At 47.3% G+C, this 24000-nt stretch overlaps 1 protein-coding gene across 2 annotated transcripts in view; it reads left to right on the top strand.

The window, feature by feature from the left end:
• gabbr1b (gamma-aminobutyric acid (GABA) B receptor, 1b) overlaps positions 1–24000 on the top strand; it is a 170534-nt gene that overhangs the window by 122601 nt on the left and 23933 nt on the right. For both annotated transcript variants that reach the window (XM_086177738.1, XM_086177739.1), the window contains exons 13-18: positions 5810–6055; positions 6331–6394; positions 9091–9168; positions 18961–19111; positions 21863–21995; positions 22381–22497. In XM_086177738.1, coding sequence (XP_086033864.1) covers positions 5810–6055; positions 6331–6394; positions 9091–9168; positions 18961–19111; positions 21863–21995; positions 22381–22497 — 789 coding nt within the window. The remainder of the gene's footprint in view (positions 1–5809; positions 6056–6330; positions 6395–9090; positions 9169–18960; positions 19112–21862; positions 21996–22380; positions 22498–24000) is intronic.

The raw sequence follows: 24000 nt of genomic DNA, 5'->3' as shown, positions 1-24000 counted from the left end.
GCATGCAGCTACTTGTGACTATTTACACAACGGGCAGACCACCACGTCCATATTTTCCTGATAAACAAAGCGCTCTTCCCGTTAATCTGGATTTATCCACCGCTAAAAACAGCCTCGGGTGATGTCGCTTGTGATTCCAGGCGACGTCCCATCAAGTCGTTAAGCACCAAACCGTTCGCGGTGAAGTTGCTTCCTGGTTAAGAGCTGCTCTTCGCTGATCTGGGAAGACTTTGGCCTCGGACACGAGTCCGCACGTTAGCCTCGACGGCCCGCGAGCCGCTCAGCCGCCGCGAAGCGAAGCCGTAAACAAGGCCAATTACGATTTCGGAAGTCGTCAAATAGCAGGCGGCGTCTTCATTTGTTTCCCTTTAGCGAGATTATTTTATTCGCCCGGAAACGCGTTGATCTTTTACTGCAGTGAGACACCGAATGCTGAATCATCCGTCGGGCGGCCAGGATTTACTGCCGTCACAGATGATGAGGACTCATCCCGTCCACTTAGCGGAGCCGGGGAAAAGAGAGACGCCACCGGGCTCATGATGGACGGGAAGCACCTCCGACAGGACCAGCCGGCGCTCGCCGCAAATGAGAATGACCTCCAGGATGGTTTTAATGGCGGAAATAAAAGGATCTGCAGAAAATCAACTTTTGCAGCGGCGCTGTAGTTTGAGCAGAACAGTCGTTTTCCAGGGTATTTTGGCCGCTCGCAAGTGGCAGCTCTTATGTAGCTTGAAATTCTCCTTTTTTTTTTTTTTTTTTTATTCTTATTTTGTGGCAAAGTTAACCATTTTTAGGTTCCTTTTCAAAGTATCTCATATCTTTCACAATTTTCAGTTTTTTAAATTTACATCTTAAAATTTCAAATGCTGTAAATAATAATAATAATTATTATTATTATCATTGTTTTTATTATCATTATCATAATCATCATCATTATTATCATTATTATTATCATTATATTATCATTATCATTATTATCATTATTATTATTATTATTATATTATCATTATCATTATTATTATTATTATCATTATTATTATTTTACCATGTTATTATCATATTATTGCAAGTATTGTTGATAATAGTGATGATACTAGCAATGATAATCATAATAATATAATAACTATTATTATTATTGCTGTTTGTAACAATAATGGCAATTATAATTATAATTATAATATAATAATATAAAGATAATAATAAAATAAAAATAATGGTCCTCAGCTGGATTGGTGCAGGGGGTCTTTCAGTGATGTTATAATAATAATTATTATTGTTATTTTTATCACATTCTTGCTATTATTAACAACAACGATAACAATAATAATGAAGATAATAATAAAATAAAAATAGAGGTCCTGAGCTGGATACATGCAGTGGGGTTTTGTGTATTTACATATGATTTATATGTATTTATATTTGATCTGTGAATGAGAAAATGAGCAGTTGGATGTTTTTATTGGATGTAAGAATGAGAAGGTGAATGTTCGGATGTTTAATTTGTGTTTGTATGATTTGTGTCTGCAGCCCCTTTGCAACCGTGGCCGCTAAATGGTAGAAAGGACGACAATACAAGAATTATTATTATTAGCAGCATTAGCATTAGCGCTGGCAGTATTGATGTCGTTATTGTGATTTTGTTTCTAATCGCCGTGGAGCGTCAGAAAAAGAAAAGCCTTCCTCTTCACGGCTCAGCACGACTGAGAGGGGAGTTTATTCCTGAAAAGACTTTTTAAACGACGGCGGCGGCAATTACCTTCCCCGAGCTCCTCTGGGACTCACCTGACGCCGCGCACGAACGTGCATTCGGCGCGATTTGAGCGAGGAGAGTTGGCGAGGGAGCCGATCAGAGGAATCGGGCAGATGGGGCCTTTTATGCCATTTGGACGTTTTCCTCCGAGGAACGTTTTATGTAACACTTTTCTGGATCGGAGCAAAGAACGGACGCCTGCGTTTAAAGAGGACGGATCCGACTTCCGCGGAGCTTCGGCCACGATCGTCTCGTTTAGCCCTCGGCTAGGCTAATGAAAACAAAATGAGTCTTGCAAGATCTTCTTTGAAGATCTCATCAGACTGAGTTAACCACATTTAGATGGTTCACAGATGACCCCGGCATCGCATTTTAAACTCTCTCTATCAAGGGAAGTCTATCAGCCATAGTTTGTGGCTCATTTGCAAATTGAAATTCAATGCAGGCTAGCTAGCAAACAGAAAACGCGCACATCAGTCGGAAATACTTCTAAAGATTCTGCAGGTCTGCGAAGATCTGGATGAACCCCGCCGATGCAGGATTGTCTGCTGACCGCAATCGGTCGGGCTGCTCCGGAGTGGATTTAAAAAATTAAACAAAGACTCAAACCTCCTTTTAGCATCGTCATTAGCATCAGGCTACCGCGGAGCGAGCCGCTCCTCTGCTGCCACTACCACCAATTTGGAAAAGGGATCACATGGTCACCGTGAAAACTTCCCACACGTTATCAGAAGGTAAAAAAAGGCAGTTAAATTGAAAAATATAGATTTTGAAAGCTCAAGGTCCAAATCATCTTGTCTTCTTGGCAAACTTGAGCTTCTTCACTTGAACGTCTTCATGTGAAGAAATTCAAGAGGCTTCTTCAGCTCTGATGACCTGTGAGGAGTTTCCAAATATAACCGCAAGGTTTTTGGGCGTGTCTAGAGTGGATCTGCAGAAGCTAGCTGTAAGGGAGGGTCGCTATGCTAACAGGACTGTCATTGGTTGGAACAAAAGAGCAACTCAGTGGGATTACCTGGATCAGAATGTGAAAGGTGAAGCTAAACAGAAGCGTGAAACCTGTTGGATCCCACCAACTGAGGCTGGTGTGGATGTTTCCGGGGGTGCAGAAGGTCCTGGTCCATCTCTGAACAAAGACCCTCCACAAACATACAATGCCGTACTGGGATCCATAACAAGACGTATTTGCACAAACTGACCTGACCCAAACCCCATCTGCATCTTTTGTTCCAACCAACAACACCTAGCTTACACCTAGCTTACACCTGGCTTCTGCAGATCAACTCCATTGTTTACACAACAAGCCACCATAAGCTAAACCCGGCGGTTCTATCGGGAAACTCTCCACAGGTCATTAGAAGTGAAGAAGCCTCCAGGATGACGGGCTGAAACATCTTCCAGTGAAGAAATTCAAGTCCAGTTGCCGAGACGAGAAGAATCCGACAAGAGTTCACCACGAACCGGATGACTGAGAACCTCCAGGGACCTTAGGAAAGCTAGTTTTTCACCCTAACGTAATGGATCAGGATAAACGGGACGGATGATGAGTGAATGAATGAATGAATGAATGAACGAACAAACTTGAGATTGCGCGGACACGTCTTCACCAAAATGGATGTTCGGTCTCCCGCGGCGTGTCCGAAGTATGGATCCGACCCCGTGTTCCTCCCCTGGAAGTTGTTTATGCTCAGTGTTCCATCCCATAATTTCACCTGACAATAGTTTTAATACGATGCGGCGGGATATACCGAGTCCGGCAGAGACGGCGGCTGTCACAGGATAACAGATTGCGGCAGGACATTCGGCCATTCGCGGTTGCGCCGCGGCTCCGGTTCATCCTCGCCTCAGGATCTATTTCCCCCTGAAGACTCCAGAACAGCCACGCCGGGAAGATAAATGCATGTTTGCCTTTCGGCGTATCTAACGCACCTGCCCGGCGCTCCCGTCGTGGATCATTACGCCGAGCCTTTCGCTCCCAAAGAGCCGGGCCATCGTTCAGCGCCGCTAATTGATACTTATTAATGTAACGACGTGTCACAACATATGAACCCGTAATGAGGGCTAATTGTAAATATGGAAATGCGTCATCCGTCACGCAGACGATGACCGCGAGTGGATGCCCGAAGTGACCCGTGAATGCGAGGGTGTCCGGGAGGAACGGCCGCCGCTTCTGCCGCGTGGTTCGCTTTGAGATTCCCAGTTGGGCATCGGATTCATTTGGCTCGATGACGCTTTGGAAGTCGGCGAAGGTGCAAAATGGACCTTGTTCGGGAGGTCCTTGGCGTCGGCAGGATTAAATAAAAGTCATACGATTCACAAGGAAGTGACCGGCCCGTGGACTTGCGCGATAATTGCGATGCATCAGGCTTTAATTACCGCCCGCTACTTCTTTTCATCATAGCGCTAACTATTAGCAACAACAATCTGAGTCCCGGACTGTGAAACAGGTGTCCCCGATCCTGCGTCAATAAGCTACATCACCCGCGACCTCCCTGTGGACGCTGCCCTTCCCCCAAAAGTCAGCTTTTCCCGCCGCCTCGGACTATCTGATGGTAAATAATTGATGGAATGACTGAGCGCTAAAGGGTCGGCGTGCCGGAGGTGCCCGGTCGATCGTGTCCGACCTGATGAGTTTGTTTTTGAGGGCGGCAAGGAGAGGGCGAAAGGGACGGAGCTTGTTTTCGTGCAATCGATTCTCGGCTCTTGTGCGATAAAGTTCATTCACTCTCCTCCGGAGACGTTAACATTTATCTCCAAATACCTCTTCCATCGGGAGTCCTACAAATAAAATTTTTGAGGATCATAAATGAGCTGTTAAAGCGTCACAAGAGTCGACCCCTTCGCTTTCAGCACGGTCCTGAGCTCCTAGCCGCTTCTGGCTAGCCGCCTCTGACTAGCCGCTTCTGGCTAGCCATCCTGTTTTGGCAGCTCCAACCTCAGCCTCGTCTCCATCCTCCTCCCGTGAGGCGGACGTTTAAAATGAAACTACTTTGACGTCGCCGCAAATAAGACAAAGCGTCCTGTGGATGCATCGGGTCGTGAGCATTAAATTGAAAGAAGCTCATCAGCAGTAGGGAAAGAAATATATCACGCCCCGGAGCCGTGATCTACAGAGGAGACATCAAATCACATCCATAAATCGGTCACGACGTACAGATTTAGGAGGATCTCGCCTGGCTGGAGGTTGCAGTCCAATAATATCAGGACCGTAAAGTGACACCAGTTATGAATCCAGTCGTTATCGTCTAAAGTACTGAAGAATCACAAAGGCATACAAGTCCAGCTCCTAACGGAGAGGGTGCAGCACGTTGTAGTCGGTGTCCGGTAGCTACCCGGCGCCTGAAGGGCCGACCCGCGACCGGAACCCGGAAGTCCGAGCGTTGCTCGGGCGATGTGACGTGAACAGGTTGTCATGGAAACCAACGGAGGGATACAATACCGTCTTTCCGTCGCAGGAAAAGCACATTTCTATTTTTACGGATACCATAAATAACCCTCCCGCGTCAATCGGTCGTCGGAGCAGCTCTGCTTTAAGTTCACCTCCCATCCTTCTCGTCGGATACCAAACACATGGGCCGTCGTCATGGGGATTACCTCGGTAACTCGTTCCACTGCCGAGGAGTACGAAGATACGAGTCCACGTTTGTTCCCTGGCTTGCAACTTGTTGTTTTTTTTATGTATTTTGCATGCAAAACACCAAGAGCGGAGTAGCTCGCTGCAGCTCATTAGCATTCCGGGGAGCTCGGCTCCTTCTAATCAAATGTTTATAGTGTTTTGTTAACACCGCAGACGGAATCCTGCAAGAAGTGCACTCATGAAAGCGGCAACGGCCACATGTCTATCCCCCCTGAAAAAAAGGATGCGAGAGTAAAGTGTTTATCGTTCAACAAATCGCGCTGTTTTTCAAAGGTTCACTTCCAGTGTGATTACAAAAGTGCTCGAAATGAAATTGAACGCCGGCTAAATCGCTGCCTGGTGGCAAAATACGAGCTGCGTCTTCTGTGGCGTTGAGCGGAAGATTTAAAAAATGATGTGAACATCTCCGGTTGGTTCTCCAGACCTCCCAGGAGTTCCTGTCCCAGCTGATGTCCAAGCTCGGAGGCAAGAACCCCGAGGAGACGGGGGGGTTCCAGGAGGCGCCGCTGGCCTACGATGCGGTTTGGGCCCTGGCGCTGGCCCTCAACAAGACCGTGGGGCCTCTGAAGGCCAAAGGTCACCGTCTGGAGGACTTCAACTACAACAACAGGGACATCACGGCAGAGATCTACAGAGCCCTCAACACCAGCTCCTTCGAAGGCGTGTCGGTGAGCGGCGTCGACGTTTTTGAAGGAGCGAAATATAACCTCCGAAATATAATCGCCCACGTCCGTGTAGACGTCCTTGTGAAAAAACTATGTCTTTAGCAGTTAGCGGAAGCGCGTAGCTCCTTTCCAAAGGATTTATAATCGTCCGAATTGTAATAAATCTATGGCGGGACCCTTTCTTTTATTTATAACTACCAATCGATGGAGTCCAAACGATTGCAGAGGTGCTAATGATTTATCGGAGCCTCTGAGCGGATCTCTGCTTTTTGTTCCAGGGCCACGTCGTGTTCGACGCTCAAGGTTCTCGAATGGCCTGGACCCTCATCGAGCAGCTTCAAGGTACCGCCGCTTTACAACACAAACGTGCTAGACGTGCTAATACATGCACGCGTGCTAATTAAGGAACGCCAGACTTGAAATTCTTCACTCGAAGACGTTCCCAGAACTGAAGAAGCCTTCGAGTTAAGAAATTCAATTCACGGCGAGACGATTCCGACAAGAATTCCCCACAAACTGGACGCCTGAGAGCCTCCGCAGACAAAAAGAACACTAGTTTCGGGCTGAATTCCACTCCTAAGGCACGACGTGACGCGATTTTCGCCCTAAGTGGGAACTCACACGGTAATAAGCTTTCCATCTCAATAACGAAACCGTCGCGGCGCTTCGTAATCTGCTTCATAGAGCAGATCCTTTTTAGCGCCGATGAAAAAGGCGACGGTTGTGCGACTTAGCAAGCCTCGCTAACGCCCGATGTTCATCGCTGTTTAGCCCATTTCCTAGCGTCTTCTTATATTTCACTTTGCCGGCTTTCCTTTCCTTCGAAAGCGCCGCCATAAAAAGAGGCCAACTTACAAAATAAGGGAAAAAAGTTGCCAAAAACAAATCCAAAGAAACGAAATCCAAGATGGCGTCCGACCGGCGAACGTAAACAAAGCCGACTTCCTTGTATTCGCCGACTGCAAATTCGTTTAAACGTTTCAAATGCAATCCGTCGGAACGATTGGCGATATTTTCTCAATACATTCACAGGAGAATGAAACGTAACCAGGTTTGTGTGTGTGTGTGTGTGTGTGTGTTGTATGTTCATCAGCACACACACACTTTTAGGTTCTGTACATCCCTCAGGCTTCACCAACATGTTGCCGGAGTAAAATGTTAATCATTCCTTGAATATTTCATGGAGCAGAGCTTCTGTCACCCCTCCTCCCACACACACACACACACACACACACACACACACACACACACACACACACACACACACTATGCTTCACCAAATCAGGCACGCAATCTGCCAGTTTCTCCTCCACGATGGACTAAGATCATCCTCGATGAGGATTTTTTGGGGGCGCAGCATTTAGCATAGCGGTTAGCGCAGCAGTTAGCATAGCGGTTAGCGGCAGCACCCCGGTTGGTGTCCCACGGTGAGCTTTTCTGCGTGGAGCCTCCATGTTCTCCTCGTGTCTGAGTGCTTTTTCTACATCATCTGGACGTTTTAGCTTCTCCTAATGAGACCTAAATGGCCGAGAGGGTTTTCAGAGAGAGAATATTTTATTTTTAAATAATAAATGCACGGACAGGGAGGCGAGATTCCCCGAGAGGCTCCGCCTCCTCGGCGTCCGGGCATCGGAGAGGGTCGGATTAATTTCACTGGGCGACAAACTCGTTCCCTGGAATATCGGCGAGTCTTAAAAAGAGAAGACGCTGCTCTTTAAGGAGTGAATGATGGTTTGTTGATCAGTCACGCCGAGAAGCTCTGCAGCCGCTGTGTTTTCCTCTCAGATTTATATTCCCTTTTAATTAGCCGAGAACAAGGCTCAGCACTTTGCTGAAGGGCTAGCTGAGCGCTAACGGACTCCAGAGCTTCATTCATTCACTCATCATTGGGAAAAAGGCAGGGTTCATCCTGGACAGCTCCATCTCAGGGTCACAAGTGCTGGAGAGGCTTCACAACGTTCAGCCGCTCATACACACAACATACAACACTCACCCGCTCATACACACAACATACAACACTCACCCGCTCATCTACATGCCATATAGACAAACAGCCATTAACCCTGTCATTTACATGTTACAAAAACATACGACCATTCATGCTTTTATTTACATGTCACAAAAACATACAACTGTTCACGCTATCATTTACATGTCACAAAAACATACAATATTCACCCTCTCATTCATACAACATACAACCATTCACCCTGTCATTTACATGTCACAAAAACATACAACCAATCATGCTTTTATTTACATGACACAAAAACATACAACATTCACCCTGTCATTTACATGTTACAAAAACATACGACCATTCATGCTTTTATTTACATGTCACAAAAACAAAGAACGTTCACCCTGTCATTTACATGTCACAAAAACATACAACCATTCATGCAATCATTTAAATGTCACGAAAAACATACAACCGTTCATGCTTTTATTTACATGACACAAAAACATACAACATTCACCCTTTCATTCATACAACATACAACCATTCACCCTGTCATTTACATGTATGGACGACAGGGTGAATGTTTGTATGTGTGTGTGACAACACTCACCCAGTCATTCATGTATCTGGACGGTTGTGTGTCAGGTGAAGCTCCCGCATGTGTTTGGACTTTTCTCCAGGTGAGGAACCTGCTCGGGTCTGGTCAGCACAGAAGGTGCTGGTTTGGCGGTGGATGGCGTGGTTTGGCGTGAGGGACTCCCAGGGAGTCGTCTCGAGGCGTCCGCAGGACCTTCAGGGACTGTTAGCGGGGAAACATGGACGTAGCTCGCGGGGCTAGGTGACCACATGAGGACGTAGGAGAACCCGGCACAGGGAATCGGAGAAGAAGCTCGGGCTCCAGCCTCCGTTTCAGACGACCGATCGACATCCAAGGGTCGCGGCAGTGCAAGCGTCGTCGTGGCGATGTAGCCGCTAACCCTCCGCCTAGCCGCGAGCTAGCCTAGCGGGGAACGAAGCTGTGAAGTTCCCAAGCAGTCGCTGTTTCCCAACCTCTACCTTCTTTTCCTTCTGGCAGGAGGGAGCTACAAGAAGATTGGATACTACGACAGCACCAAAGGCAATCTGTCCTGGTACGGGAATGACAAATGGATCGGTGAGGAACATCCATCATCCTCCGCCCCTTTATTTTTCCCTCCATCACCGTCCCTCACACTCCCCCTACCTTCTAATCTCCTGTTTTCTCTGACCCCGCCGCCCCGAAACCCCCTCCTCTCCCCTTAATTTCGCCGCCCGACACGCAAAGTCATCTGTTTTTCAAATTGTATTTATCGCCGCGGCGGCGGCGGCGGCGGCGGCGGCGCTCGCTCCTCCGACTGTTCCAAAGGGGCAATAAAATAAAGGGAAGCTGGCAGGCTAAAACAAAATGGAAGAACGCAATAATGGGATTGGGGCCCCGTGACCTTGACTTGACGAGTGTGTGTGTGTGTGTGTGTGTGTGTGTGTGTGTGTGTGAGCTCATGGCGATAAGCAAACATCTGGGTAATTCCCAGAGCGCGAGGAGGTGCGACCAGTCCGACGTAGAGAAAGATGGAGGACGTGGTGATGCTGGACGGGAGGAGGACCTTCACGCGTCCTCACCTCCTGGTGGAGGTCGTATGTTGGAGGTCCCGCAGACACGTTCTGCACACGCGTGTTTCTAGGCGGCTCATCTTCATACGACATGTGAATGAAAGGGTGGATGGTTGAATTTCTGTGTTTAGAGTGTGAATGAATGAGTGACTGGCGGTTTGTTTCCATGCGGGGGAAACGATTTACGTCTGTGTGTGAGATGAACGAGTGAATGAAAAGGAAAATGTTTCTATATGACGCATGAATGAAAGGGTGAATATTTCTATATAACGTGTTAATGTTCCTATATAATGTCTGAATGAAAGGGTGAATATAATCTATATGATGCATGAATGTTCCTAAATCACAGGTGAATGAAAGGATTAATATTTCAATATGACGAGTGAATATTTCTATATGACGGATGAGTGAAAGGGTGAATGTTTCTATATAACGTGTTAATGTTTCTACATGACGTGAATGAGAGGGTGAATGTTTCTATATGATGCATGAATGTTTCTATGTGGCGTGTAAATGTTTCTATATGATGTGCGAATGAAAGGGTGAATGTTTCTATTCGATGCATGAATGTTTCTTTATGACCTCTGTGTTTGTGCCATTTTCCATTTTTTTGTAATTTAGTCTCAGATTTGGATATAATATTATTTAAATTATATTTTGGTCATTGTTGATTATAGCATCATTATTTATAATTACTTTGTTGTATTTAATTTTGCTTTTTCGTTGAGTCCATGCTTATTCATGGCACATGTATTCGTGTTTATGTTAACCAGATCAGGTTCGGAGCGCTGAGCTATGATGTGATTAGTTCATGTGTGTATAAAGGTGAAACTGTTTCGATACCCGTCAGATTCAGTCAAGAACACACTGTTTTCTACCGTCGTCAACAGTAAACACACGTAGAGACTCGTTCTTTCCGTCTTAGAGTGGTTAAATGAGTAAATACTTTGGCAAATACTTAATATAACATGTGAATGTTTCTATATGATGCATGAATGAAAGGATGAATGTTCCTATGTGATGCATGAATGTTTCTTTATGACGCGTGAATGAAATGGTGAATTTTCTATATAACCTCTGAATGTTTCTATATGATGCATGAATGAAAAAGAAAATGTTTCTATGTGACATATCAATGAAAGGATGAATGTTTCTATTTGACGTGTGAATGAAAGGGTGAATATTTCTATATAATATATGAATGTTTCTCTATGACGTGTTAATGTTTCTACATGACGCATGAATGAAAGGATGAATGTTCCTATATGACATGTAAATGTTTCTTTTTGACCTGTGAATGTTTCTATGTGCCACTTGAATGAAGGATTACTGTTTCTATATGATGCATGAATGTTTCTTTATGACGCGTGAATGAAAGGGTGAATGTTTCTATTTGACGTGTGAATGAAAGGGTGAATATTTCTCAATAATGTACGAATGTTTCTACACGACTTATGAATGTTTCTATATGACATATCAATGAGAGGGTGAATGTTTCTTTATGACGCGCGAATGGTTGAATGTCTCTTCGTGACGTGTGAATGAATGAGTGAATGGCTGTTTGTGGCGTGTGAATGTTTCTCCGTGGGTGAACGACATCATGTCCATCCGGTGTGTGAATGAGAGGGTGACTTGTCGCACGTCTGGATATGAAGGAGCGATCGGCCGCATGTCGCGAGGTGAACCGGAGGGCGAACGGCGGCGTGTTTCGATGCGACGTGTGAACGAGAGGGCGAATGTCTGCAGGTCGAGCCGCGGCTCTGGAACCGAACGAATCCTCACTCTTTGAGTCGCCGTCGTTGCGAAGGTGCGGAGGTGAAAACGTCCGCCGCCTGTTTCTGTAAAACCCGAGCGATCCCTCCGTCCGCGGCGTCCCGTGACTCGCCGGGCGACAGATGGCGAACGTCTCATGCCGCGCCGTTCGACGCCGGAAAAGCCGGTGATGTAAGAGCTGCTAAAAAAACAAACGATAGCGCGTCGTCGCGGTAACACTCTGATACACAACGAGCCTTGTAGAACCTTCCGGAGAAAACATCCGGGCGTCGGACCTCCAGGATGGCGGCGCGCCGCAGATCTTTGATTAACACCTTATCGCGGAATCGACTTAAACCCTCTTATAGCGGAAACCTTAATTAGCACGTCGCTAACGCGGCCGCATCATCCTGGGAAGCCGTGATCTTCAGCGGGGACGCTTCACAACCCAAACAACCCGAGCAGCTCTGTTGACATTTCAGCTGTGAAGGGCGTGACGTCACTCTTATCTGCGGGAGCTGGAGGCTGCCGTGTGTGTGTGTGTGTGTGTGTGTGTGTGTGTCTGTGTGTGTGTGTGTGTGTGTGTGAGACGGTGCCAAAAACGCTTGTGTTTCCAAGCCAACAGACAGCAAGGTCAGCCGAGCGTTGGTCTGACAAGGCTTGAGGGAGGTTTGATGTGGACGCCACCTCCAGACGTCTTCGGACGCTGGCGTCTGCGTCCCGCGGCCGTGCTGCCGACGTCCTCCACGGACCTTCAAGGTGACCACGTCGGTTCCTCCCGGAGAGAAGGACGGACCAGAAGACGAAGGAAGGAATGGAGAAGAAATAACACCGACTGTCAGATTGTGTTTCTACGGCGCCGCTTTCTGAAGCAGCTTCTCTTAAAAACATCTCCAGAAACATGACGCTCCTCCAGGAGCAGCGATGGGCGGCCTTCTGCCTCGACACACACACACACACACACACACACACACATGCCGCAAGTGTGTGTGGCGTAAAGTTTACGACCCCGCGTCGTTCCTCGGAGATTCGGCTCGATTTTACTCGTCTCCTCTCGCTTCCCGCCGCTCGCAGGCAACCGCCTCCCTCATTCCTCCCGTCTCCACGGCAACCGCTGCTGCATCGCCGCCTCCCGTGCGTCGCCGTGGAAACCGTTATGGGGGGCCAGTCGCCATGGTAACACACCGTCCCGATTCCACCATCAAGGGCAGGGAGAGGTTTTTTTAGTGTTGGAGAACACATTTTCCCAAAGGACACCGGCTTGCAGACACACACACACACACACACACACACACACACACACACACACACACGCACACTTTTTCTCTCCCTCATCAACACTTGTGCACAGGCATCTGCCTCCAGCAAGCAACCACTTACATGGGCTCACGCACACACACACACACACACAAACACACACACACAGCTTTGAGTAATGACTCTGAGCACTTTGCTTTATTGACGACGCATTTCATTTGCTTAAAAAGCACCTGGAAACGGGACAAACGCTGAGAAACCCTCGTGATCCTGACGTTTGAAATGAAAAGTGAGCGTCTCGGACGCGTTAAACGTGGCCCTCTCCCGCCCGCAACACTCCAAAAACATGCAGTTCCTCAGCAGGTTCACAAGACGTGCGAACGCTTGCGAGCCTCCATGAGACCTTTCGATGACAGGATGAACCGTCAACTATGTTTAAATGGCGCGTGAATGACAGGCTGGATGGATTTACATCCGAACGGGACGTGAATGAGAGGCTGAACGACAAAACGTGTCATCATGAGGTGCGAACGACAGGGTGAATAGTTTTCCATCCCTGTGTATCTGATGACAGGATGAATGTTTTTCATTCCCATCTGATGTGTGAATGACAGGGTGAACGGTCTCGGTGTGACATGTGAATGGGAGGCTGTACGGCTAAATATGTTTTATACGTGGCGTGAATGAGAGGGTGAATGGTTGTGTGTCTCTACGGAGGAGCCTGTCCAGCCTCAACATACAGGGTGAATGAATGAATGAACGAATGAATGAACGAACAAACAAATGAATGAATGAATGAGCAAATGAACGGATGGACAAATGAATGAATGAATGAATGAACGAATGAACGAACAAATGAATGAATGAATGAATGAATGAACGAACAAATGAATGAATGAACGAACGAACGAATGAATGAATGAACGAATGAACAAACGAATAAACGAATGAGTGAATGATCGAATGAACAAATGAACGAATGAACGAACGGACGAACGAACGAATGAACGAATGAAAGAAAGAACGAATGAATGAAAGAATGAATGAATGAATGAATGAATGAAAGAATGAATGAATGAATGAAAGAACAAACGAACGAATGAATGAATGAAAGAACAAACAAATGAACAAACGAATGAATGAATGAATGAAAGAACAAATGAACTAACGAATGAATGAATGAGTGAATGAATGAATGAACGAACGAATGAATGAATGAGTGAATGATCGAATGAACAAATGAACGAATGAACGAACGGACGAACGAATGAACGAATGAAAGAAAGAACAAATGAACGAAAGAATGAATGAATGAATGAACGAATGAAAGAATGAATGAATGAATGAAAGAACAAATGAACGAATGAATGAATGAAAGAACAAACGAACGAACGAACGAATGAATGACCAAATGAATGAATGAATCTTCCAAGTCTTGCAGGACGACTGATAAAATAACGAGCAGCCGTTTTGTCATCGCCGTCTCGCCGTTCCCTTCGCTAATTTGACTGATTGGGGTTTTTGATCCGCCGCGTCGCTCTCGTCTGGAGGTTTATTCAAATGAAGCCGTGCAAAGCGGCCCGTCGCCGCCGCCGCCGCCGCCGTTTGGCCGGGAAAGCGTGTCTCTGATGTGGCTCTGAAAATAGACGCCTCGCGAGCAGGTTCCTGCAGAGACGCCGGCGAGGGCAGATGTTCGGGAGCAGAAGCTTCGCTTCCGCCGCCTGAATTAAACACCCAAGTTACCCAACACAGTTAATAATTAAGTCAATACATTTCTTATTTAATCATAATTTTTGCAGCTTTTTATATTTTGGGCTTTTTAAAAACTAAATCATTTAAAATGCAGAAGTCACGTCTCACTTGCTTGAACTGATTTTAGGTGGAATACTTCCCATTAAAATTATTTATAGTTTCGGTTATGTTGTCTGTGTGTGTGTGTGTGTGTGTGTGTGTGTGTGTTACTATGCAATTCTTTTCTGGCATGTTCCTCGCTCCGCTGGCCCCACCTGAAGGGTCAGTGGTCCTCGGCGCCCCGTCGCTCAAGGTAAAGTCCTTCTGGGAGCGGCGGCGGTGGAGGTTTGAAGGTCCTGGTCTTCTTAAGCTAAGCGCTAGCAGGTGCTAGCCGCCGCACGTAGACTCCAGGTGGCTTCCAGGTCATCTTCTCCTCCGAGCGGGAACTCGCCGACTGAATCTCGGCTCGCGGACGGCGGAAACAGGAACCGCCGGGAAGCTAACGTTTGCCGTGACAATGCGACCCGTTACATGCCGAGGGGTGGTTGTGCGTTTCGGTACCCAAATTTCTAAGCCGCACCGGCTAGCCGATCGCTATCTCGCGCTAAAACCGTCAACGTCGTCTTCATCGGTGTCGGAGTTGAAGGGACTCGGAATTTCCCGGTTATTTCACCAGTCCGATGTGACGAGGATAGATATTTTAGCACCGTGAAGCTTGTTAGCTCCCCCCAAATAATCCACATATTAGCCGAATCGTTGTTTAAGTGAAAAAAGTCGTGGGTTATCGTCCAGAAATGACGGTAATTGACTGTTTTTCCCTGTTGGTCGCGGCCGGAGCGCTGGAAAGATACATTCCAGGAGGCAAAGACTTTCTATCGTCGTTTTTGCACTTAAAAAATACCCGCTACGTCTTCATAGCATCCGCATACTTTCCTTCCCGACAGGAACCGAACAAAATTGGACGCTCATTCCAATCTTCTTTTCTGGTTTTCCTGATTTTTGGCCATGTTTTTGTCGCACCGTCTACACTTCCTGTTTTGGAACGCGCTCGTGGCCTGGAAGTGGGTTTATTGAAGTGAAACCAGGGAAAAAGTGTCTTCTACGCCTTCCATTGGTGTCAAATATCAAAGATATTTGAGGTTTATCTTAGTTTTGGGGGGAAGTAACGAGAGTTTGCTTCCGCGTCGGGGAAGTTGGTACTTCAGCTTTTATGTCTTTGAACGAATGCATGCGGACACGAGTCACGCCGTGTATTTATAAAGTGCAAAAACCAGGATAGAAGGTCCTAGAACGTTTCTTCCTTCCGTATTAAAGGGCGGCGCCGGCCAGGAACCGACACGGAACCGCAATCCGTTACCAAAAACGCCCGGGGACGAAACGGGCCTCATCGGCCGGAGATAAAAATCAGAGGACGGGATGTTGCCGTGGTTACGGCGCGGGATCCGGGGATAATCAAATAAAATTTCGATGTACTTTTCGGAGCGTCTTCGGGCGCCGGTCGCTATTAGCATAGCATTGAAGCGGCTCCGGCTTCCAGCGAGAAGGTTGTGAAGTGACGCACAAACACATCCAGAGCCGCGTCTCAGATGGGAAACATAATCCTCTTTTCCGCCGCGTGACTTCGCTTGACTCGTCGCACTTTTTTTCGGCGGCGGGATTTGCTTCCGCCGACGGGTCGTGGAGGAGCCGGACGGGACGCGGAGATGTTTGTCGGATTGAAGGGTTTAAATTTGAGGGCGATCGGAGAGGAAATGCGAAATGAAGTGCTTGGAATTTGTATTTTCATGTGATTTCTGGTGGAAACTTCTCTTATCTCCGGGCGTCAGAGGTCTCCACAGCCAATCATCTGCTCCGGTCCTCGTCCCCTCATCTGCAGACCTCCTCTCTGGTCTTATCTAGACCTCCACCTTCAGCATCCGTCCATCCAGATCTTCTCCATCCCTCCTCTGTCCAGGACTTTATGTCCAGAACCTGTGTTGGTCCTCTACATCCTCTTCACTCCCAAAGAGGAACCTCCACATCTCCATCGAAGGAGACCGGGGAGGAGGTCGGTGGACGGAGGGAAAGAAGACATGAAGTTAGGCGGTGTGAGACGAGAAGGTTAGACGGAGGCAGGTGGTTGGCTGTGGAGGAGAAGAAGAAGAAGAAGAAGAAGAAGAAGAAGAAGAAGAAGAAGAAGAAGAAGAAGAAGAAGAAGAAGAAGAAGAAGAAGAAGAAGAAGAAGAAGAAGAAGAAGAAGAAGAAGAAGAAGAAGAAGAAGAAGAAGAAGAAGAAGAACTCCTCTGTCAGTTTGAAGCGGATGATGAGCTTTACAGGAGACCAGATCTCCTTCGTGATGAAGTTCTACCACAGTGTGACTTCCTTGATGGAGACCAGACTCCGTCAGAGCCGGACGCTCGATCTTCACGGCTCCTGTCCGGTGCTCCGCGTCTTTCGGATGTTCTGCCAGATGTCCGTCAAAGTGAGCTAGTTGAAGGACGTGAAGGTGTCAGGAAGGCGAGGAGTCGTAGATGTTCGTTCTGAAGGAGCTGGAATCACTGCGTCCACGAAGAGGTCGTGAGGTCGGATGAAGTTCTGATTCGGGTGGTTCCTCCATGTCTGATCCGTTCATTATCTGCACTGCCTCTCCTGCACCGGAGGCGAGGTCCTTTCCATCTTCATGTCCCGCCGTCTCAAGACATCCAACCATTCACTCATTCATTCAAGAGTGAGATGTCGCAGCGTTCACCCTCTCATTCCTACGTCCTCTGGAGGCAGCCGTCCTTTCACTCGTTTATTGTCCTGTAAAAACATTCACTCATTCATTTCGAGACACCCAAGCATTCACATGTCATGTGGGGACATGAAACCATTCACCCTCTCATTCACGCATTCAGATGTAAAAGCATTCATCCTCTCATTCACACATCATACTGGGACAGCTGACCATTCACTCATTCATTCACATGTCATATAGGGACATGCAACCATTCACTCATTCATTCACATGTCAAATAGAGTCATGCAACCATTCATTCACTCATTCATTCACATGTCATATAGGGACATGCAACCATTCACTCATTCATTCATATGTCAAATAGAGTCATGCAACCATTCATTCACTCATTCATTCACATGTCATATAGGGACATGCAACCATTCATTCATTCATTCATTCATTCACATGTCATAAAGGGACATGCAACCATTCATTCATTCATTCACATGTCATATAGGGACATGCAACCATTCATTCATTCACACATCGTACGGAGATGGATCGTATTCACCCTCTCGTTCAAGTCATATTGAGACATGAAACCATTCACTCATTCATTCAGGAGTCATCCAGGGACATTCAAGCATTCGCCCTCTCATTCACACGTCATGCAGGGACATGAAACCATTCACTCCCTCATTCACGCATTCAGATGTAAAAGCATTCGCCCTCTCATTCACACATCATACTGAGACAGCTGACCATTCACTCATTCATTCACATGTCATATAGGGACATGCAACCATTCACTCATTCATTCACATGTCAAATAGAGTCATGCAACCATTCATTCACTCATTCATTCACATGTCATATAGGGACATGCAACCATTCATTCATTCACACATCGTACGGAGATGGATTGTATTCACCTTCTCGTTCGCGTCATATTGATACATGCAACCTTTCACTCATTCATTCAGGAGTCATCCAGGGACATTCAAGCATTCACCCTCTCATTCACACATCATACCGAGACAGTTGACCATTCACTCATTCATTCACATGTCATATAGGGACATGCAACCATTCACTTATTCATTCATACTGAGATGTAGGAGCATTCATCCTCTCATTTCCGCATGTTATGGAGACAGCTGACATTCATTCACTCATCCACGCATCATATTGAGATGTGCCTTATCGCTCATTCATTGTCCTGCCATATAGAGACTCATTCACTCATTCTTTCAGGAGTCATCCAGGGACATCCAAGCATTCACCCTCTCATTCACACGTCAATATGCGGGATTATTCACCCCCTCATTTGCATGTCCGATAAGGTATAAACCATTCACTCAGTCATTCACACGTCATACCGAGACGTGAGAACGTTCACCCTCTCGTTCACACGTCTTATAGAGACGTCCAGACGTTCACTCACTCATTCAGGCATCGTGTTGAGGGGTCACATGACCGTTCACCCTGTCATTGGTGTGAGTTCGGAAATTTAGTAAAAACCACGATTTGTCGTTTATTAGCACGGGTTTCCAGATAAAAGCTCTGGCAGCGTCGCTGCTGATAAAGGCGGTTCCATTGCGGCAGATTAGAAATAATAAAAAAGCCGCTCCACTTTTAAAATAAACATTAACGGTCGTTCCCACGGCGACGCTTCGGCGTCTTTTCCGGAGCGAAATGGATTTTTCAATCATGCACGGCGGCGGCAGGTGAACGCAGCGAAGCAGGAAGTGCAGCTCGCCGATCGGGATCTTCATCCGAAAATAAAACGACGGAATTGTTGCTGAATGATAATCGGCGCGGCGGATCGGCCGCTACTTCCTGTCTGATTGCTCTTTAACTCCGCCCCCTTTCCAGGCTCGGGACCCCCCGCCGACCAGACGGTGGTCATCGAGGAGTTCCGCTACCTCTCCCAGAAGCTCTTCGTGTCCGTGTCCGTGTTCGCCGGGCTGGGAATCCTGCTCGGGATCATCTGCCTCACCTTCAACATCTACAACGGCAGTGTCAGGTACGGCGCCCCCTGGTGGCCACGGGCGGAACTGCACGTAGAGCGGTTATCCAGACTCTTTGCTCGTGTGTCAGAGTTAAACGTCCCCGTCAAAATGACTTGAAATGCTATTTAGTTCCCGTACAAGTATCCGGATTTGGTTTTTAAATGTAAGAAAGAGGAAAGAAGGTGGTTTTATGAGGTGCATTCATCTTGGAGATGGACGGAGGAGGTTTCATTTGTTGCTCTATCCTCAGATTAGCTTACCGGCTACACACGTAATGCTACAATGCTATGCTAAATGCTCCATTTTATGTATAAACTCTATTTATGGACGTCGCAAAGCCGCTCCGTCACCCGATGTTCCCTCGAAGCTGCAAATGAATAGATTTATCACATTTTTATTCTGTACCATTTCGCTGTGTAACTCTGTGAGTGACAGGTGACCAACCAATCATACGATACGATGCAATCACGCTACGTAGCCAATCACGGCATTGACGGTACTTACACACGTGCTCTGCACAAACACGCTATATAACAATAATAGCAGTGCGGCGGAGTTAAGTGATGCTAATGCTAACATGCTAATCGGTGTTAGCATGCTAACACATGGCAAAACTAGTGGGCAGTGAATGTGAACTGCCGTTTTTATCTCCCGGAATACGAAGATACATGAAATGTTTACTTCTGTGTGAGCCGCAGTTTCGCTCTCCAACAATTCATGAAACATAATCCAGCGGTCGTTGTAAAATCCAGATTCCAGAATGTGATCCGTCCACTCACCAAACCGAAGTTAAAGAGATGCGGTTCTTTTAAGTCGGAACGGCGGTCGGATTACGTGCAAATAGAAGAACGAGCGATGAAACTGGGTGAGATTTTTTTTCTTTTTCGAGTGAGAAACGTCGGCTCTGCAGAACATGCAGCGAAGCTAAGGTAGCAGTTGCGAAGCTAACGTTGTCTGTATGCACAGACGTGGAAAATTAGCGGGAACATGGCCGTCAGCGCGTCTCACCAACTTCTCCATATCTTCATGAAGTCACCACACTCAGAAGTCAAGGTTCCTCTGGACGATTTCATATTGTTGCTTCACAGTCGGGCGTCTCGGCGCTGCAGCGGTTAGCGCTTCCTCTTCCCGGCTAGAAGCCTCTTGTCTGCGCAGGGTTCCTCAGGGTTCTCCAGGCTCTCCAGGAGGTTCACTGGAGACCTCTGACAAAAAGGTGGACTAGAAAACAAACCTCCGCTTGGACGTCTGGGAATCAGAGAGGACAGAATGAGATGATTTGGACGCTCGGAGAGGAGAGAAGGTGAGGAGAAGGACGTCTCGAGGGGAGGACCGGACAGGAGATTCATGGACGCGATGGAGACGCCAGCAGATGATCTGCCGGGGCGACTCTTGATTTAATGGCGGAGCTGGAAGGAGATGCAGAAGAACCTGAGGAAGCAGATGATTGGTGTGCAGCTCGCTAACAAAGACGTGTTGTGACTCCAAAGCCTCTCTTTATCAGCCTCTCCTGAACAAAACCCTACCTTTGACATGACAGATCTAATCTACACTACAAACATCACCGCGCGCGCGCGTGTGTGTGTGTGTGTGTGTGTGTGTGTGTGTGTGTGTGTGTGTGTGTGTGAGATAAAAACACGCCTGGAAGCTAGTCAATCCTGCTGACGGACAGCTAATATCCTTGCTGACAGTCCGTCTCTGACAGCACCGTTCCAGTGAGCAGCTCCGTCAACGTATTTGTATGGGTAGAGGTGTGTGTGTGTGTGTGTGTGTGTGTGTGTGTGTGTGTGTGTGTGTGTGTGTGTTTCCCACCACCCTGACTCCGAACACGGGATGGTTTCCAAGCAGGTTCGTGTTTCTGCGGAGGTCCTCGGTCATCCGAGTCGTGGAGAATTCTTGTCAGGATCTTCTTGTCGCGGCGACTGGACTTGGATTTCTTCACTTGAAGATGTTTCTGCGAGAACCTGATGGAGCAGGAGGATGAAATTAAATTAAATTAATACTGAGCTTAAGAGGAGCTCGCTGATGGTTGTCTCCAGTCGTCCCCAAAGCGAGATCCATTCTCATTCCCTAGCCCAGAAGTTGCTAATGCTATGCTAATGAGGGTTGTTATGCTAACGGACTTGTCCTTCATTGGAGACGAAGGTGCAACTTTTGTGGGATACGTGGATTGGAACGTGAAAAAGGTGAATCCTGTTGGATCTGATGGACTGAGGTTCAGGTGGAAGTTAGCAGGTCTGGTCCTGGTGGTGGATCTCTCCTGGCGGTCTTGAAGGTGCAGAAGGTCCCGCTCCGTCTCGGTGTTGAGGCCTCCTCCTCTGTTCACAGATGGTTTCTCCGCTTTGACAAAGATGGCTTCTTTGACTCTGGAACCGTCCATCTTCTCCAGCCAGGAGATGGACCTTGCTGTCCTTCAGGTGGAGATGGAAGGTGGCGTCCTGTCCTGAAGCAGTGGTGGAGGTTGTCTGGTCTCCAATGTAGACGTCATCACAATAATCCACCGCAGACACCACGGTCTCCGTCTTCTGCCCGAGTGTCTTGTTCTTGAGGTGCACCTGCTTTTAGGGGGTTGAGATGTAGCACCATACTGTGTTTGCTCTTTGAGATCTTCCAGACGTCCACCAAACAGTTGCTACCGCTTGTTTTCCATTCACATAAGACGTTTTTTTTGTTTTTGTGCTCCAGCATCGTATTGATTCCGTTGTAACCAAACGTGATCTTCTACCGGGATCCTAAAACGAAGAAGGTGTCGGTCTCTCCTTCCTCAGATACATCCAGAACTCCCAGCCGTACCTGAACAACATGACCGCCGTCGGCTGCATGATGGCCCTGGCCGCCATCTTCCCGCTGGGCATCGACGGCCTGCACGTCCACAGGAAGCAGTTCCCCGTCGTCTGCCAGGTGCAAATCTTCAGTTTAGATGAAGTTTAAGCTCCCAAAATGTAAACGAGGTGTAATCGATTCACGTGTCATGTGAGAAGTTGAGCAGTTTCGGTTTTAAATCGAATACGTCGTCTAAATGAACGCGATAAACGTATTTAAAAACCAATAACCTTAATCTTGGAATCTTAAGAATTAAAATCGGCAAAATGACCAAACCATAAATTACATTTCCATTTTCAAGATATTCATTAATAAAGCATGAATCGTCTCATTGAGAACAAAAAGAATCGGACTTTTCGGTGTTGGATCGGAGCTCTGAATCCGACGCGGCGCCGATTCAGAAGGTCGCTTCCGAAAGGCCGTCGATGGCGTGGATGACCGGCTCTGTTTTTTCCCCCGCAAGTTCCGGCTGTGGCTGCTGGGCCTCGGCTTCAGCCTGGCGTACGGAAGCATGTTCACCAAGATCTGGTGGGTCCACACCGTCTTCACCAAGAAGGACGAGAAGAAGGACAGGAGGAAGGTAACTGATGTCACCGTACGAGAAATCCACCGTCCGCCGGTGGAATTTAGTCATACGACCATTCACGTGTTAAATCTCGGCGTACCAATTCATTTCCTGACTATTAGGCGCGCCTGAATATAAGCCGCAGGGGCTCAAAATAACTGAATGTGTTTACATATATAGGCTACACTTGTCTTCGCCACAGGTGTCCACCTTGTTACATGAGATATTTACTCACTTAATTAAATACATATCGGTAACATCCACAAATACTTGAAATGTTTTTTTCCCTCCAAACAGTGGCTGTAACACGGCTGACGAAAAAGATGATAATGAATCAGACGAGGAGAAATCCATCCATTCATTTTCTATCCCCGCTTTGTCCTATTCCAGCTGATGGCTACCAATTTCACGCTCATTTTATTCGTTAGCATTTCGTTAGCCCCCGAAAATCCATAAATTAACCGTATCGTTGTTTATCCACAGTGTTCAAAGTAGGGGGGGCGGAGCTTATAGTCTGGAAATTCTGGTAACTCCTTCTTTGACTCCATTCGCAAACCGAAGTATTCCCAAACCCAAACGGTTTTTCCGGTTGAAATCAGCGTAAACCCCACTGGTTCGTCCTCCGGCCCCAAAAACATGCTGAACTCTTTGGAAACTATTTTCTTTATGGGTTTACTTGTGGCAAATATACTGAAAGGATTTAAAGCGAACCTACATTATCGCTGTTTGTCCGGTTGTCTTTCTCTTCTGGCCGGTGCTGGTTCTCGTTCCTGTCGCTAAACCAGTAGAAGTAAGAGCCCCTTGCTAATGCTAACGCTAGCTGTCTGTCGTACATCCGAACAACAATCACTTTCCTTCGTTCACATCGGCACATCTTCAGGATGGTGGACTTAGCCGTGTCGTAGTAACACCGACACCGCGCTCACCTTTAGCTAGCGTTTCCTTCTTCAAATCCACTGTAATTCTTAACATCTTCTTAGCACCGCTATCATTAGCACCCACGACTTCTTTAGGAGCCGTAATGAGGCTAGCTTACCGAAAAAACAAGCGTTATGACAGGAGAGCACAACAATGAACCATGTAAACAAGGTGGAGTGGCATGCTACAACTGCTGCTACGCTACAACGCCAAAGACCGTGAGCGTGTTTTAGTGTACCGGAACTCGGTTCGGGGTCCGAAATGTTGGGGTGGAACCCCGAGGAACCCCGCGCAGGAAGGCCTCCTGTGGGAATCCAACCTGGCAAAAGTTCAAGCCTGGTATTTGGAAGTCCTTTAGAGAGTTCTGCGCATCCTTAGCCTTGACATTCCTCATTGGCGGGCAGCTAAGTCAACCCGCTAACGTGTCCAGAAGAAGGTCATGGCGGCGCCGTCCCGCCTCCTGTGTCTGCAGGCGAAGCGCTGATGTGGGACATCTTTAAGGCGACAGCTGGAAATCCTCCCCCCGGCGGCGCAACACGAGCCTCCGCTGAATATGCATGAAGGTCTTCAGCTGGAGAGAAAATCCCATCAGTCGGGATT

Source organism: Fistularia commersonii, chromosome 30 (genome assembly GCF_037954325.1).
Source record: "Fistularia commersonii isolate RoL2024-O1a breed Wild chromosome 30, RoL_Fcom_v1.0, whole genome shotgun sequence".
NCBI lineage: Eukaryota > Metazoa > Chordata > Actinopteri > Syngnathiformes > Fistulariidae > Fistularia > Fistularia commersonii.
The sequence above is the reverse complement of the archived record's forward strand: the minus strand, read 5'-3'. Positions and strand labels throughout refer to the sequence as shown.